This window comes from Macrobrachium nipponense, chromosome 1 (genome assembly GCF_015104395.2).
Source record: "Macrobrachium nipponense isolate FS-2020 chromosome 1, ASM1510439v2, whole genome shotgun sequence".
NCBI classification, from domain to species: Eukaryota; Metazoa; Arthropoda; class Malacostraca; order Decapoda; family Palaemonidae; genus Macrobrachium; species Macrobrachium nipponense.
Window position 1 is genome coordinate 142,660,534 of NC_087200.1, and position 15,000 is coordinate 142,675,533.

A 15,000-nucleotide genomic window follows, 5' to 3' on the forward strand; every position below is an offset into this window, starting at 1 on the left:
TTATATTTTAGTAATATTCAATCATTTAACTTAATTTTGCAACTAATTGGAAGTGTCTAGCACAATATTTCGATTTATGGTGAATTTATGAAAAAACTTTTTCCTTACGTCCGCGCGGTAACTCTTCCGAAAATAATCATTCATGCGATTGTGGTAATGTTTGCACCATTTTAAATTAGCCGTTACATAAAGTTTTATATATGAAAATGTGCGCAATTTCATGCACAATACAACTAAAAACAACCCATGGTTGTAGCTTTTATCAATTTTGAAATATTTTCATATAAACAATGATAAGTGACAAATTTTCAACCTTCGGTCAATTTTGACTCTACGAAATGGTCGAAAAACGCAATTGTAGCTAAAACGCCTATATTCTAGTAATATTCAAGCATTTACCTTCATTTTGCAACAAATTGGAAGTCTCTAGGACAATATTTCGATTTATGGTGAATTTATGAAAAAAATAACATTTTCTTTACGTCCGCGCTGTAACTCTTCCGAAAAAATCATTAGTGCGATTGTGGTAATGTTTGCACCATTTTAAATTAGCCGTTACATAACGTTTTATATATGAAAATGTGCGCAATTTCATGTATAATACAACAATAAATAGTTGAAGGTTGTAGCTATTCTCATTTTCGAAATATTTGCATATAAATCACGATAAATAGAAAAAAAAACCACGTTCGGTCAAATTTGACTCTACCGAAATGGTCGAAAACGCAATTGTAAGATAAAACTCTTACAGTCTAGTAATATTTCAGTCATTTATCTTCATCGTGAAACAAATTCGAAGTCTCTAGCACAATATTTAAATTTATGGTGAATTTTAAAAAAAAACTTTCTTCCCTCCGCCGCGCGGATTCTCCGCCACAAATCTCCGAAATGCGTAAGTCCCATTCTCGGAATATTTGCTCCGTTTCATATTAGGCATTTCATAGAGTTTTATATATGAAAATGTGCGCAATTTCATTTAGAATAAAACGAAAAATATTTGAAAGTTGTAGCTTTTCTTATTTCCGAAATAATTGCATATAAAAAAATATATATATAAAAAATTCGACATTCGGTCAACTTTAGCTCGTCAGATATGGTCGAAAACTGCATTTGTAAGCTAATATTCTTACAGTATAGTAATATTCAATCATTTGTCTTCATTCTGAAACATATTGGAAGTCTCTAGGACAATATTTAGATTTATGGTGAATTTTTGAAAAAATATGTGTTTACGTAAGCGCGTTACGAATTCATGCATTATTTTGTGATAATATTTTCTCTGTGTTGCTTTTATCGTTTTACAATGTGTTATATATCAAAATGATCGCAATTTAGTGCACATTACAACGAAAAAAAAGTAACTTGTTACCTTCAACCGTTTGTTTTTGCGCACAGCGCGAGAATTTGAAATATTATATATGAAATTTCGTTTTTGCGCTATCATATATCGCATTATTTATTTATATATGATAATGATAATTTTTTCATTTCTGATGGTTGCATACTAAACTTCAAGCAATGACAAAAAAAGGAGCCAAAAATGAACTCTTAATCTTGAAAACTAAGCGCGCTGTGATTTTTTGAAAAAAATATTTTTTCCGCTTACGCGCTCACTCTCAAACCCCTCCGGCATACGGGAGTCATTTTTTTATTTACCGTTCCGGCGTTTAAGGGTTACTGAACTACCAATCCAATTTATTCGGTGGTTGTTTTCACTTAAATGAATGAATATTGCATTAGATATTTGCCCAGTTTTTACAGAATATATATGCTGGCTTAACCTTACTTCTAAGCCCTTGCTCGACTGTCCGAGATAAAATGAGGGAGAATCCATACATGGAATTTTATATATTATGTTGTTACTTTCTCTGGGGCCATTTTTTATTAACATTCCTTTTAGTGTGTTGTTATAGGAAAAAACAAGGTTGACCTTAAAGGCTTTTAGCAATGATTTAATGGTTCCAAATCCGTTAAAATAAGGCAAACTGAGAATGTTCTTAGAATTTTCTTTCTCCGTGTTACTTACATTATAAAACTTTTTGTGGGCTTTACTATAACAAATATCTAATATATGTGAAGGATAACATAAATCTTTCCCTATTTTTCTTATGTATTAAATTTTTTCCTATAATAACACACTAAAAGGAATGTTATTAAAATATGGCCCCAGAGAAAGCAACAACATAATATATAAAATTCCATGTATGGATTCTCCCTCATTTTATCTCGGACAGTCGAGCAAGGGCTTAGAAGTAAGGTTAAGCCAGCATAGATATTCTGTAAAAACTGGGCAAACATCTAATGCAATATTCATTCATTTAAGTAAAAACAACCACCGAATAAATTGGATTGGTAGTTCAGTAATTGCAAGGTCAAAAGATGTCTTATCACAAAATCTTTTAGAATCTGCTTTGATACAACTTATTTCTCATTGTAATTTCAATATTAGCCGTGGCCTGTTTCATTTAGGCCCTTGTATTTGTAACATGTTTAAGAATGACCTCAAAGATATAATTACAGACTTAAATAAAAATTAGTTGCCTTAGAGATATTTTCGTTGTATATGTATGTTTAATATGTATTGTGAATATGTATTGTGAATATGTTTTTGTTTACCAAAGTTCTGAATAGCTGTCACCTGTAATAATCCTTTAATTGTCTTTCCCTTGTGTCTGACCAGATTGTCTTAAACTTTTAATTGTACCCATGTTTTTGCTTGTTTGGGAAGGTTACTCATCTTCCAGGTGTGTCGGATTCTAGGTACTAATCTCTTTATAATCCCTATTTGTCAGTTATATGACCTTTAGTGTATCGTCATTTCCTCATGTATGTCAGTTCATCTGCTAAGTAAAGGACGTTTGAACGTCGAAAGATCTCACGGATGCTCCGTTGTTTATTTTCCCTCGTGGCATGAAACTTTATATATATATATATATATATATATATATATATATATATATATATACATATATATATATATATATATATATATATATATATATATATATATATATATATATATATATATATATATATGTATATATATATATATATATATATATATATATATATATATATATATATATATATATATATGACGCCTATTATATTGATTGATATACGATAATAGCCTCCTCATTTTGTCACCTCTGTCACCTTGTACATTGTTCCAGAATTGCATATCCTCATCAAAACAGTTCAATTGTTACTGTTCAACCGGCAGAAAACACCGTTACTAAATGTTGACACCTTCATGAGCACATAGTCCTGTATTTTGTACATTTGCAAGAAGTTTCTAACCATTTTATTCTGATATATTTAAAGATGTTAATAGCAACTCATCCAAAAAGGTGCACTATTGAGTTTTGATGAACATAATCTGCGTGATTGCTGCTGTGTTGTTGTGCAAAAGATTCGTTCAGAAAAAGGTGCATTATTGAGTTCTGATGAAAATAATCTGTGATACACACACACACACACACACACACACACACACACACACACACCACACACACACATATATATATATATATATATATATATATATATATATATATATATATATATATATATATATATATATATATATCACACACACACACACAATATATATATATATATATATATATATATATATATATATATATATATATATATATGTGTGTGTGTGTGTGTGTGTGTGTGTGTGTGTGTGTGTATAATTCAAACATCGGGGACAGCTAGGGCACTAGGAGCCATCTGAATGCAACACTATCTACAGGTCAAAACGCCCTGAACGCAAAAGTAGACTGTCCCCTTTGAATATCAGTTCTAAATTCGATTCAAGTGTAGAGTGTACGTCATTATTAATTTTAAAAAACCATGTACAACAAATATGTAATAATAAAAAGCTTCCAGTGAGTCAAGCAAGGGTGCCCTGGACGCAAGAAGCATTTCTCGAATACGGTACAGGCGCCCTGTACGCAGTTCGGATTTCTCATATTCGGTTTGGGGCGCCCTAGAAATAACCTCGGCCATTGGGTACAGGGTGCCCTGGAAATAACCTCGGCCATTGGGTACAGGGTGCCCTGGAAATAACCTCGGCCTTTAAGTACAGGGGACCCTGTAAGCAATTCGGATTTCTCATATTCGGTACAGGGCGCCCTGGAAATAACCTCAGCCATTGGGTACAGGGTGCCCTGGAAATAACCTCGGCCCTTTAAGTACAGGGCACCCTGTACGCAATTCGGATTTCTCATTCTATGTAGTCTCAATCCCCGTTAACTCTTGACCTAATTTTTTGGCAATTTGAAGAGAAATTACCAGTCGATATCAGGCTATTCCAGGCCGATGAATTCGGTTCTAGACTTTTTTTTTTTTCTAACTTGCTGATTAGTAGTTTGCCGAGGACAATACCAGGAGTAGGATGAAGGATTTGTGAGGAGGAGAAGCTCGTTAGAAGGTATAAGGTGCCACTTATCATGGACCGCAATGCTCGATAAAGCCATAGTTGCAATTGTAGTAGTAATTAGCAATAATTTGGGTCACTCACCCGCTGTGGAGCTTTTGGGTCTTATTTTGATTCAGTGCCGTGATAGGACTCAGAACTTGTGTTATAAACAATATTCACGAAAGGTTTTGAAGTTGGGACTTTTGTTATAATTGTTGTTTTGTATGTTTTCCAGAAATGATTGAGCTTAGACGGTTGATACTATATTCTCCAAATCTCTTAATGAGGGCATTATAAATTTCAGTAATACACTTGGAATCCGACGTAATAGTATGCCAAGTTATAGGTCGAAAATAGCGTCAGCATCCATTCGCGCTGTGTTGCTAATTCTGCCATTATTTTCTGCAATGGGGAGACTGATATATAAATATATACTACTGCTGGGATCTGAAGCTTGCCTGGGTTCTGTCCCACAACTACAGGGTTTCTGATCATAGACAAGTAAATACTATAAGGTAAGTTTCAAGGCCATGAAGTTGGAGAATTTTTAAGGATATCAGGTTAGAGAAGGAAAACGCCAAATAAATGCAGGGGATAATGAAACGAGTGGTGCTGACGCTCCCAGCTTAACCGGTAATTCTCTCTCCTACTGATGGGTACCTTGGGTTATAAAGGAGTCTGCAACCTCGTTGGACAATCCTTCTATTTCGCTGAAACCATCGTTTCATTGGTTCAATCATCAAGTATATGAAAATTTTCAAATCGCTACCCCCCTCATTCACTTTCATATCATAGACTGACTGATAAGCTGTTCCATGACCAAGAGCCCGTGCTAACACACCAATTCAAAAACAGCAATTCGTGTTGTTAACCGGCGTTTCTCTGTTGTACTCACGCTTTCTTTCATGCTTACTTGCATCTCATATTCTGTTAGTCATAACACAATGATTAGGATGCTTAAAATAAATAAAAAAAACCGCGTTCTTCGTTACAATACGCGGCAAAGGCCTTTCCGAATATTACAATGCGTGTTAGTTGGCGGAATAGCTTGGTCGCTCCTTCCCGTAAGGCTTTGTAATCACACTGATTTATGAGAATTTGGTCGAAAGGCTCAGGCCCCGAAGCATTTGGGTCAACAGGCCCTGCTACGCAAAGGAGGGAAGAATCTCTCGCGAACGCGAGATTCTAATATTAGCCCTCAGCTTCGCAGTTCGGAGAATACGCCGAACGTCGCTTACTAATTTATTCGTCTGTTAAACTAACGTTACGACAACAAAGGTCATCAGCGCCAGTGATGTGACGAGTTAACTGTTGGAGGAGTAGTAGGTGATCCCTCCCGTCACTCTTCAAAGAATGTGCCACACATTCATCCCGTTGAAATCGGTAACATTCTCAGTTTAGTTACAGCTTCTTTCTTCCTATTACCAAACTTTAGAATTTACCTCATAATTATATTTTACCTTCATTCAGAGTCGAAAGGTGTATTGCATCTCTATTTCTATTTTCTTACCCTCGGGCCTGGGGTAGAAAAGGACGTCAACTACCCAGAGCCTTTTACTCATTATTACATCGAATTCCCAGTTTATTACTGAAACTTGTAATGTCCTCAACCATACCTGGAAAACATACAGACATACAAAACAACATAAGTCCCAACTTCAAAACCTTTAGTGAATATTGTTTATGACAAATGTTCTGAGTCCTTTCACGTTATTGAATCAAAATAAGACCCAAAGGCTACAAAGCTAATTACCACTACAACTTTAACTATGGCTTGATCGAGCGTTACAGTCCATGATGGAGAGAGAGAGAGAGAGAGAGAGAGAGAGAGAGAGAGAGAGAGAGAATTATTACACATTTTGGATACATGGGAAGCTGAACACCTATCTAGCAACTGATGTAATTCTATCGAGGTGATATTTTCTAAATGATTATAAATTAACACGTACAGCTGAAACGTATAGGATAGATTGTATTATCACGTTATGTCAAATAATAAATCTCATGAATTTACAATATATAGGATAGTCCAAGTCATTTTTTACAGCAACAATTGCAATACTCAGGCAATTAGTACACACGGTCTTAAGGCTTGACTGGGCAACTGTTATCGCTGGTTCGTCCCACATAAATTCTTGTCTTTTATTATTTCCTAAGGAACTGAAGAGATCAAGGATTTCAATGTCCAAAATCTCAGGAAGACACTTATAATTCATAAGTCATCTCATCGGATGACGATGTACAACTTAATTGGATAAAACATCCGTCGCAACTTCAGTGGTCATTGATATCAGACGAAGTGAAATTGTTTATATCTGAGACCCCACAGACTGTATCAGTAGCTCCGAAACTTTATAGAGTATCGCAGATGAGTCAGATGAGTTATTCAGTAGATGAAACCTGTCCATATGAAACCAGCCCACAGGGGCCACTGACTTGAAATTCAAGCTTCCAAAGAATATGCTGTTCATTAGGCAGGAAGAGGTAAAAGGAAGTAAAAGGGAAGCACAGAAAGAAGACATCCTACTGAGTAAAACAGAAAAAAATAGATTAAAAATAGATAAATAGATAGAAATGTATTAAAATGCAAGAAGAATAATCTTAGGGTAGTAAAGCACTGCATTTCCGCTTGAACTTCTGAAGTTCCAATCGTGCGAAATCCTCTGGAGGGCTGTTCCATAGTCCAACGGTGTGAGGAATAAAGGACTTCTATAGAACTGAGAAGTTCGACAGCGAGGCATATTTACTGCATATTGGTTCTGCTGTTCAATAAATCTGGTTGCTCTCGGTAGATAGAGGGGATCAGAAATCAATTGTAAATGTGAAACAGCTCTGTTGAAAAACTGACCAACAAGAGACCATCTGTCTGAGGTACAAGTCTTAACTGCTACTATTAGGAGACGCCATTGCAATACTACTCATTTTCATGTGTACCTCATCATTCTCATACCATTAACAGGTTACACCATGTATCAAAATCCATGCATAAGAGGCCACCCTGTCCTCATGAAATCAAACATGATGCTCTAAAAGTACAAAAGATGCCATCCAAATACCACAGGGAAATAACGGCGAAAAACTGCACACAGATGCTTTTGTTTATTCACACATCTGGGTACAAAGACGTATGAATAACTATGAACGCGCTTGGTGAACAACTTTTGCCTGATGTTTTCTTGCGATATTCGTTCATATTAATAGGTAATTTGCATTTATTGCGTCTCACTATTACATTTTATCGATGGAAATTTTTTCCTTTGCTCATTAATCATTAATTACTTGAAAAGAGGAGAATTATAAGTTTGTTGGTTTTGCTATATCATTATTTTTCATTGGATAACGGCGTCATCATTATTTATAACTGATATCTCTCCTAAATCATGTGTTCCAAATGACAACTAGAATCTTCGTGGTGTAATATTATGAGTGTTATTCTTAAAACATTATGTCAGTTTTTTTAACGCCTGGCAAATTTTCTAAACTCTACTTTTTTTCTTTTTATTATTACATTACTTGATCTCCACTCTCGATTATATCCTAACAACCAGAGGAGTACCTACGTTTTTTCGTCAACGCAGCTCCGATTTAACGAAGGATTTCCTACTTAGCAAATTAGCGAACATTTTGTCCTTGCTACATATCCTTGGCAAAAATTAATTTTTATCTTTCCTTTTACCGTATCATTCTATTAAGAAATCCCTTTAAAACTGTTATCAATGCCACCATAATCATATCTGCATCTTCATAACAATGATGCGTTTTGCCTTTTCTAACGCAACTGGATCCTATGTTTTGATCATTTCTATTTGTAACAATATTTTTCTCTATAATCATGATGACACATTTTAGCATCCCCACTATAACCTGATCATATTATCACAACGAGAGTTATTTTACTTGTTTCTCCTTGTAACCTCATTCCCCACCCCAACCCACCCCGCACCTATTTTCTTCTCCTTTTTCTTAAAGTCTGACACACATTTGAAATCCCATATCCCAGGAGGTCTAACTTCCACGTCATTTGCATTCCTTATCCCCACCCCCCCACGCTCACAGTAACCAGTAACCTTACTTTAAGAGGAACTTTCCCCTACAAGTCATCATCGCATGGAATTGGAATTCCTTCGCGCTGTTTCTATTAACTCGCCTTCCCTTAGAAGACTAAGAAGAAAAAGTAGCAGAAGAATAAGAAGACAAATATGAAGAAGGCTCGTCCATAGCTTGACCCAGTCAGCTTAGAAAAAGGGCTGTCCGGGTGGGTGAGTGTCCTCTATCTCAACCCCCCCCCCCCTTCTCTCTCTCTCTCTCTCTCTGTTTCCCGCCTCGATGGTGGAGCTATAGGAAGCCCGCCTATAAAAAGCCCGTGATGCCCTTCCCAGCGAATAGTTGCGAGAGAATACCCGCTTGTGTCTGGAACTCCCGGGACTTGGTTCTTTTCGTCTACAGCGTTTTACAGCACTACTTGGGATTTCGAGGAAGAAGGTAGGAAGGCTGAAGTTAAGAGCGATTGTCCGCACAGACAGATTTTTTCTTGTTAAGTCAATCTCTGAGCGGCTACTGTGTTTTTTGACGTTCATTGTGACTTCGTTCAACCGCCTGACCTTCGTGAAACTATCTGTTGAAATTCGCAAAAGATTATTTACACAAAGAGGACTTGTCGCTCATCATTTAATACATTAATTACCTCGAGTGCTCAGGTTGGACTCCTGCGGTATACAAGAAATAGTATAAAGTATAATGGCTATTCAAAAAAAACTTTTATTAGATATTTAAACTTGAATATCCTTCGATTATATGATCGATCATTTATTTGTTCGTCCATTCATTCTTTTCGTGATTTAAATGTGAATTTTGAGGAGAACATATTTTTTTATTTTTATGCAGAAAGCATCTTGAATGAAGAGTCCCTTAAAGGACATTAGAATGACGAGAAAATTTGATTTTCCATAAACGATTCATTCAAAATGACGTGAGACCACGGGCACATAACTGTCACTAAACCTGGTTACGTAAAATTAATTATGACTACAAAATACGTCCATAGAAAAAGTGTAAAAAGATATTAACACGAGAATAGCACTGCTATATTTTTCCCGGTCAGCACATTTTATTTTTTTTTCTATTGCTCGTTAACTTAAATTTCATATCAAAATAAATTAATGAAGTGTGTAGGTATATTGGCAGTTTGGTCGATGTTTTGAATGTTATCCACGATCAAAATGATTCCAGAGTAATTTTCCAAATGGATGAGCAAAAAATATCTTTTATTTCTATCTGTAAAAAAAAAAAAAATACTTTTCCCTATTTTTCAGATTTTAGCGTGTACCTAAATCCAGTATCGCGAAAGTTTTCTGGACTAAACTTACATCCCCGATTCAGTAGTTAAAGCATGTCTCGTCTTTCCTCGGGTCACTACCTCATATAGGAATAGTCTTAAGATTTAAAAAAAAAAAAAAAAATCCAGGAAGTCAAATAGCGATTTTCGCCGAAGTTTGGCCGGTCAAAATTCAAACTAGTAAAACTAATTTAACTTGTACTGGACGGGAGATGAACATTACTTTCCTCTTTGTAGACGTGATGAATAACTAGCGCAGTGAGTTACAAATGCTGTATTTGAAACATTCTCTCTCTCTCTCTCTCTCTCTCTCTCTCTTCTCTCTCTCTCTCATCACCAACAACAGCACTCAACACAAACTCATATAAACAATGATAAAAACTCTAATCTCTTCCGTAGAAAGAAAAGTTCTTTGAATCATCTGACCCAGCCAGCGAAGAAAAATATCACCCTATCTCGCACAGACACCCACAGACATTCCCAGTGAGCAATACTACACATAGCCATTCATCTATACCGTTAGGAGTCTCCCAAAGACCTAATGGAGAGCCCAGTGAGGTCGGCAAAGAGGTCAGGGTTTTCGAACAAGTAGGGGATGACGTAATAAGAGACCCTAGTCAATGGGGGACAGCGGCTCTGAGTTACGTAACACTGGTTAAGGAAGGTTCTGGTGTAGAAGAAGGAAGGAAGAAAGAAAAAGCGAACCTCAAGATAGGCTTTGTTTGCTAAGCAGCTTCTGGTAAACATCTTTGAGTACGGAATGTACTCTTCGTCATTAGCTTAGATAAACAAGTTATTTGTTGAAATGATATTTGTTAAAAAGGGGAAGGAGTTTTTCTTACTTTTCTTATATTGCTCGTAAGTTCAGTTGCAAAAAGAGTGGTTATAAAAACGCTAGATTTTCTGCTTCAGGACAAGGAATAAACTTTCAGCGATTTCATAAATACTTTTGAAAAGGTGTGACCAAGACTGTCAAATTTTCAGTGCAGTTTTGGGTGTAACTATGTCATTATTCGAAGGAATGTTCTTGCTAACGCCCCTTGAGAAAGCGTCGCCCTCGACTCGACAAGCACAACGAGGACAAAAACAAAAAGCAACGACAACATAAACAAGATGGGGTCATTAAACTTTTGGTCAAAGAAATCATAAAAATGACTGGACTAATGGACCTAACACATTCAGCGAAGCAGAACTAAGGCTAATCAATAATTAATACGTGATTTTATCAAATATTACTATTACGGACACAGTTGCATAAATAAATATGTGAAATGTTTCAGGACGCTTTTTGGAAATGCATCTGCAAAAATGTTAAAACCCGTATAAAAAAACTAATGATTTACATTAAGTTAACCAGCTTCCCTCATTGAAGTTTCACTTAGAATTGATATATCTCAGCTCTACGAAACCAGTAACTTTGCGTAATTTTATTTTGAAATTATGCGCAAGAAGCATAAACCAAATGGGATGAGAACCATCCCCTAGAATAAAGTAAAGAGCTTGCTCTCTCTCTCTCTCTCTCTCTCTCAGAAGTTTCGTGTTACTTAGGAATAGTTGGAAGACTGGTGGCTATGTGTTGGCGTTTGGAACCAGATTCACTGGCAGTGCTTCTATGATCACATGACTACAGTGAAAAGCCCTTATAATAAGAATTTGAAATAACGTATCAGTGAATTTTGTTTGCTTATATGATGGGTGTCAGAGGCAAAGTAGAAAAAGGAATAAAATGCAAAACTTGGCTTTAGTAGGAAAGAAACAGCAGTATTCAATTAATATTAATTTTTCGTTAGTATTTTTTCCAATTTTATGTCATTGCGTGTTTTAATCTATATTTGTATCACCCGCCTTAAAACATTACTAGTTTTGCGTAAAAATTGGGGAGGTACTGGCTTACCATGATAACAAAAGATAGCAGTAAAACTTATTCATCTCATTTATATTACCACACTTTAGGAATGAATAAAATGAAGCTTTGACGGCAGAAAATTGATATACAGAGAAGGGAGTTCAACGGGCTAAGAAGACCGATCCGAAAAAGGCACCAGGGCTTGCCTGGGCAGAGGGATGAACCACACACCCGCACTTAGCATGATGCTGTAGCGTATCATACATAAAAGTAAAATACAGGAATTTAACTCTCTAAAGAATGGATAGTACGGAATAACAAAAAGAAAAAATGAAAAGGTGATACATGACGTTTCTCATTCACTACCTCCTTTAGATCCTCATGAATGGTTGGGAAGAGGATGCTCTGGCCGATACGACCGAATCGTGAATGCAGTTGATGGGTTTTATTAAGTTATTTTAATCATTTGGATATGATTAGCAGTTTCGTTCGAGCCTCTCTCTCTCTTTTTCTCTCTAATGTCGCACCTCGTATCCAAGTCAAAAGTCAGTTCTTCCAGTAACTAGTAAAGGTAAAAGCCTCGGAAAACAGCGAAAGCTCACCGTAGTAATATCCTTGTTGGACGTGCGGATCCTTCCTATAGGCTCAATAGGCAATTCTCCCTCTCTGGGCGTTAACCTTCAACACTCCGCTGCATAAATGCGTAGGCCTTTTACCCGGCGAGTTCCTTTAGGGTCGTGGGCAATGCTGGTACAGCCAAGAACATCGTGTTCATCAGCATGCTGGTGTTCCAGCAGTTCCTTTGTACTTCGCTCAGACAGTTACATGTGAACTCGTACGTTCTTCCGCTCAGCATCAAAAGTATCTTTATAACAATCTAAGATGAAATATCGATTGCAACAAACGTTACATTGTCAAAGCCAATCAACTCTGATTGTTTAAGCTAAAGACTTATCTTTGCTTCGCAACTTAATTTACTCGAAATGCCTCAGGCCTTTGTTCACCTACATACCTCCGACCATTCATTTGCTACCCTCTACCGAATCCATATTAGACAAGTGTTATTTTCCGCCATTCTAGACAGTTGTAGATGCCGTAGGGTTTTGTTCACCTACATATTTGCGACAGTTCATTCCTCCCCTCGAAGAAGGCGGCTCCTAAAAAAGTGGGACAACCGGAAACTCGAAGGACAGGCATCACATCACTTATCACTGACCTCGATAGAGCGAACACGAAAGTTCTAAAAATCCCTGTTAAGGGATATTTACTGACAAGTACAGACGATATTATTTTGCCCTTTCGATTAATCCTACTTACGAATTTTTAAAATGGAATTTTATCATGATGCCACCGCACTTATTTAGTTACACTTACTTCATTCATTGATTCGCTCACTTCACTCGCTCTCTGATTCTCCATTAGATTGTGTTTTTGTTGTTGATGGAGGAAATTACCCAATAGTATGAATAAATGAATAACTCAGAAAAAAATATATGGTAAAATGAACACACCCTCTTACTTATATGTTATGGCAACACATTCCAGTATTTTACAAGAAAAACAAAAACTGTATTGCTATTTTTACCAACTTATGAACCAGAATCATCTAATATGCTGTTCGTCCATTGCGTATGTAAGTGGGCTTGAGCGCATGTGAGTGAACTGAACGATAAAGCCCCAGTGTGATGCTCTTTTGATTGAGCTGGCCTTTTGCCAGCCCGTACAGTGTGGATATTTTTTTCTGATGCATTGCTGAACTAATCGTATTGACATTTTCTCTCACAGACAGCAGAATGAGGCCGCGAGCGTATATCGTATTACTGGTGTGTCTTGGGTTAGCGTTAGCGATACCCCCGTCTTCGTCTGAGGAGTCCTCGTCTTCTTCTCCTTCTTCTTCTTCTTCTTCCTCTTCTCGACCTTCCCCACCGAAGAATTATCCACACCCGCAAGATCCATCGAAGGTTTTCATGAAGAGGGACTTCAAAGGGCCGGTAAGTATACGTTTCCTAGTTCTGTTTTCTCTTGGAGGCAAAAGATTGTCAGTGTAGAGAATGTACGAAAGACTTCTTTTCTTTCCATTGCTTCTCCTCATTGTCTGCAGAACTTCTTGTTTCCGTCTGTTTCATGGTCAGGATAATCGATACAGAACATAAGTAGGCTTTTCTTTTTCTTCTTCTGGGATGTTACTGATATTAATTAGTCAATTCTTTTGCTCTTCGCTGTTCTAGCGTGAGTCAAGTCATAGGCCAATCCGAATATCCACATGCCTTGAAATTCAACATTACTTATACTTCATAAAGAGAGAAGTGTTTTGAAATTCAGGGAAAACAGAAGTTGGAAGAAAGTGTCAAAGCTTGAAATAAAACTAAACTTGAACATTCGCTTGAAAATACCACAAGAGAAATATAATCCTGCTTCAGTTTTCTTATCCATTAATAGAACTGCTGTTGAAACACAGACAGATCCTAGAAGCTGGCAACTTTCACCTTTCAATCTTTGAGCAATGATCAGCACTCAATTACTGACAAAGAAATGCCCTAGAGAAAGTATACCTCTTAAATTGATTTCTTAAGAACCATCAATATTAATTACTGTCTGACGCAAGAGACCTGTTGTGATATCAGATCATTCTTAATAACTCTCGCCTCTTTTATCGAGATTCAACGTTCTCTCTCTTATTCCATTCATTCCCTGTTTCTCTTATTTCTCTTTCTATGCTAAGCTACTTTCCTTGCTGGATGCCTTAGAATTGTTGCATTCTGCTTTTCCAACTAGGTTAGTAATGTTACTAATAATATTTTCTGATGTAGGAAGCAGCTCCCCACGTAGACAGCTACGCCGTGCCAGTATCAGATAGCTACGCTGTCCCAGTGTCAGACAGCTATGCTGCCCCTGCCGTAGACAGCTACGCCGCTCCGCCAGCAGGTGATAACGGCTACTACTATTATTACCACCCAGTCGAAGAAGTTGGTTACAAGCACGGAGACAAGGAGTGTGGCATGGGCAAGGCTGTAAGGTTTCACTTCTTTTTTATGTTGTTGTCGTTTCATTGTAAGTTCACAAACATGTAGAATAAGTCCTTTTCTTTTTGTTGATTTGACAAGGGATCACAATAATTCCCCTTAACTTTGCTCTATTTCGTCGTTTTCGTTATTGAAAATGTTGAAAGTAATGTTGAAGAAAAAACTACAGGTTCATGATTCACATGTATATTATGTCTTGCAATCCTTCACGAATTATTCACGTTTCAGCTTGCTCAAATGTTCTTAATATATCCAGCAGAATAGTTGGAAAAAAGTACTTAATTTTCCATTGCACATGGAAGGATGATTCAGTCTAATAAAAAAATTCCTTTTAAAAATGAATACCATTTATACCAAGAAAAAGTGA

At 36.6% G+C, this 15,000-nt stretch overlaps 1 protein-coding gene across 1 annotated transcript in view; it reads left to right on the forward strand.

Annotated features, from left to right (window-relative positions):
- The first annotated feature begins 8,815 nt into the window (after positions 1–8,815).
- The window catches only part of LOC135220294 (uncharacterized), a 10,802-nt gene continuing 4,617 nt past the window's right edge, over positions 8,816–15,000 (forward strand). Inside the window, exons 1-3 of the mRNA XM_064257545.1 lie at positions 8,816–8,911; positions 13,396–13,601; positions 14,421–14,621. Of these exons, the coding sequence (XP_064113615.1) occupies positions 13,404–13,601; positions 14,421–14,621 (399 nt within the window). The 5' untranslated portion in view covers positions 8,816–8,911; positions 13,396–13,403. The remainder of the gene's footprint in view (positions 8,912–13,395; positions 13,602–14,420; positions 14,622–15,000) is intronic.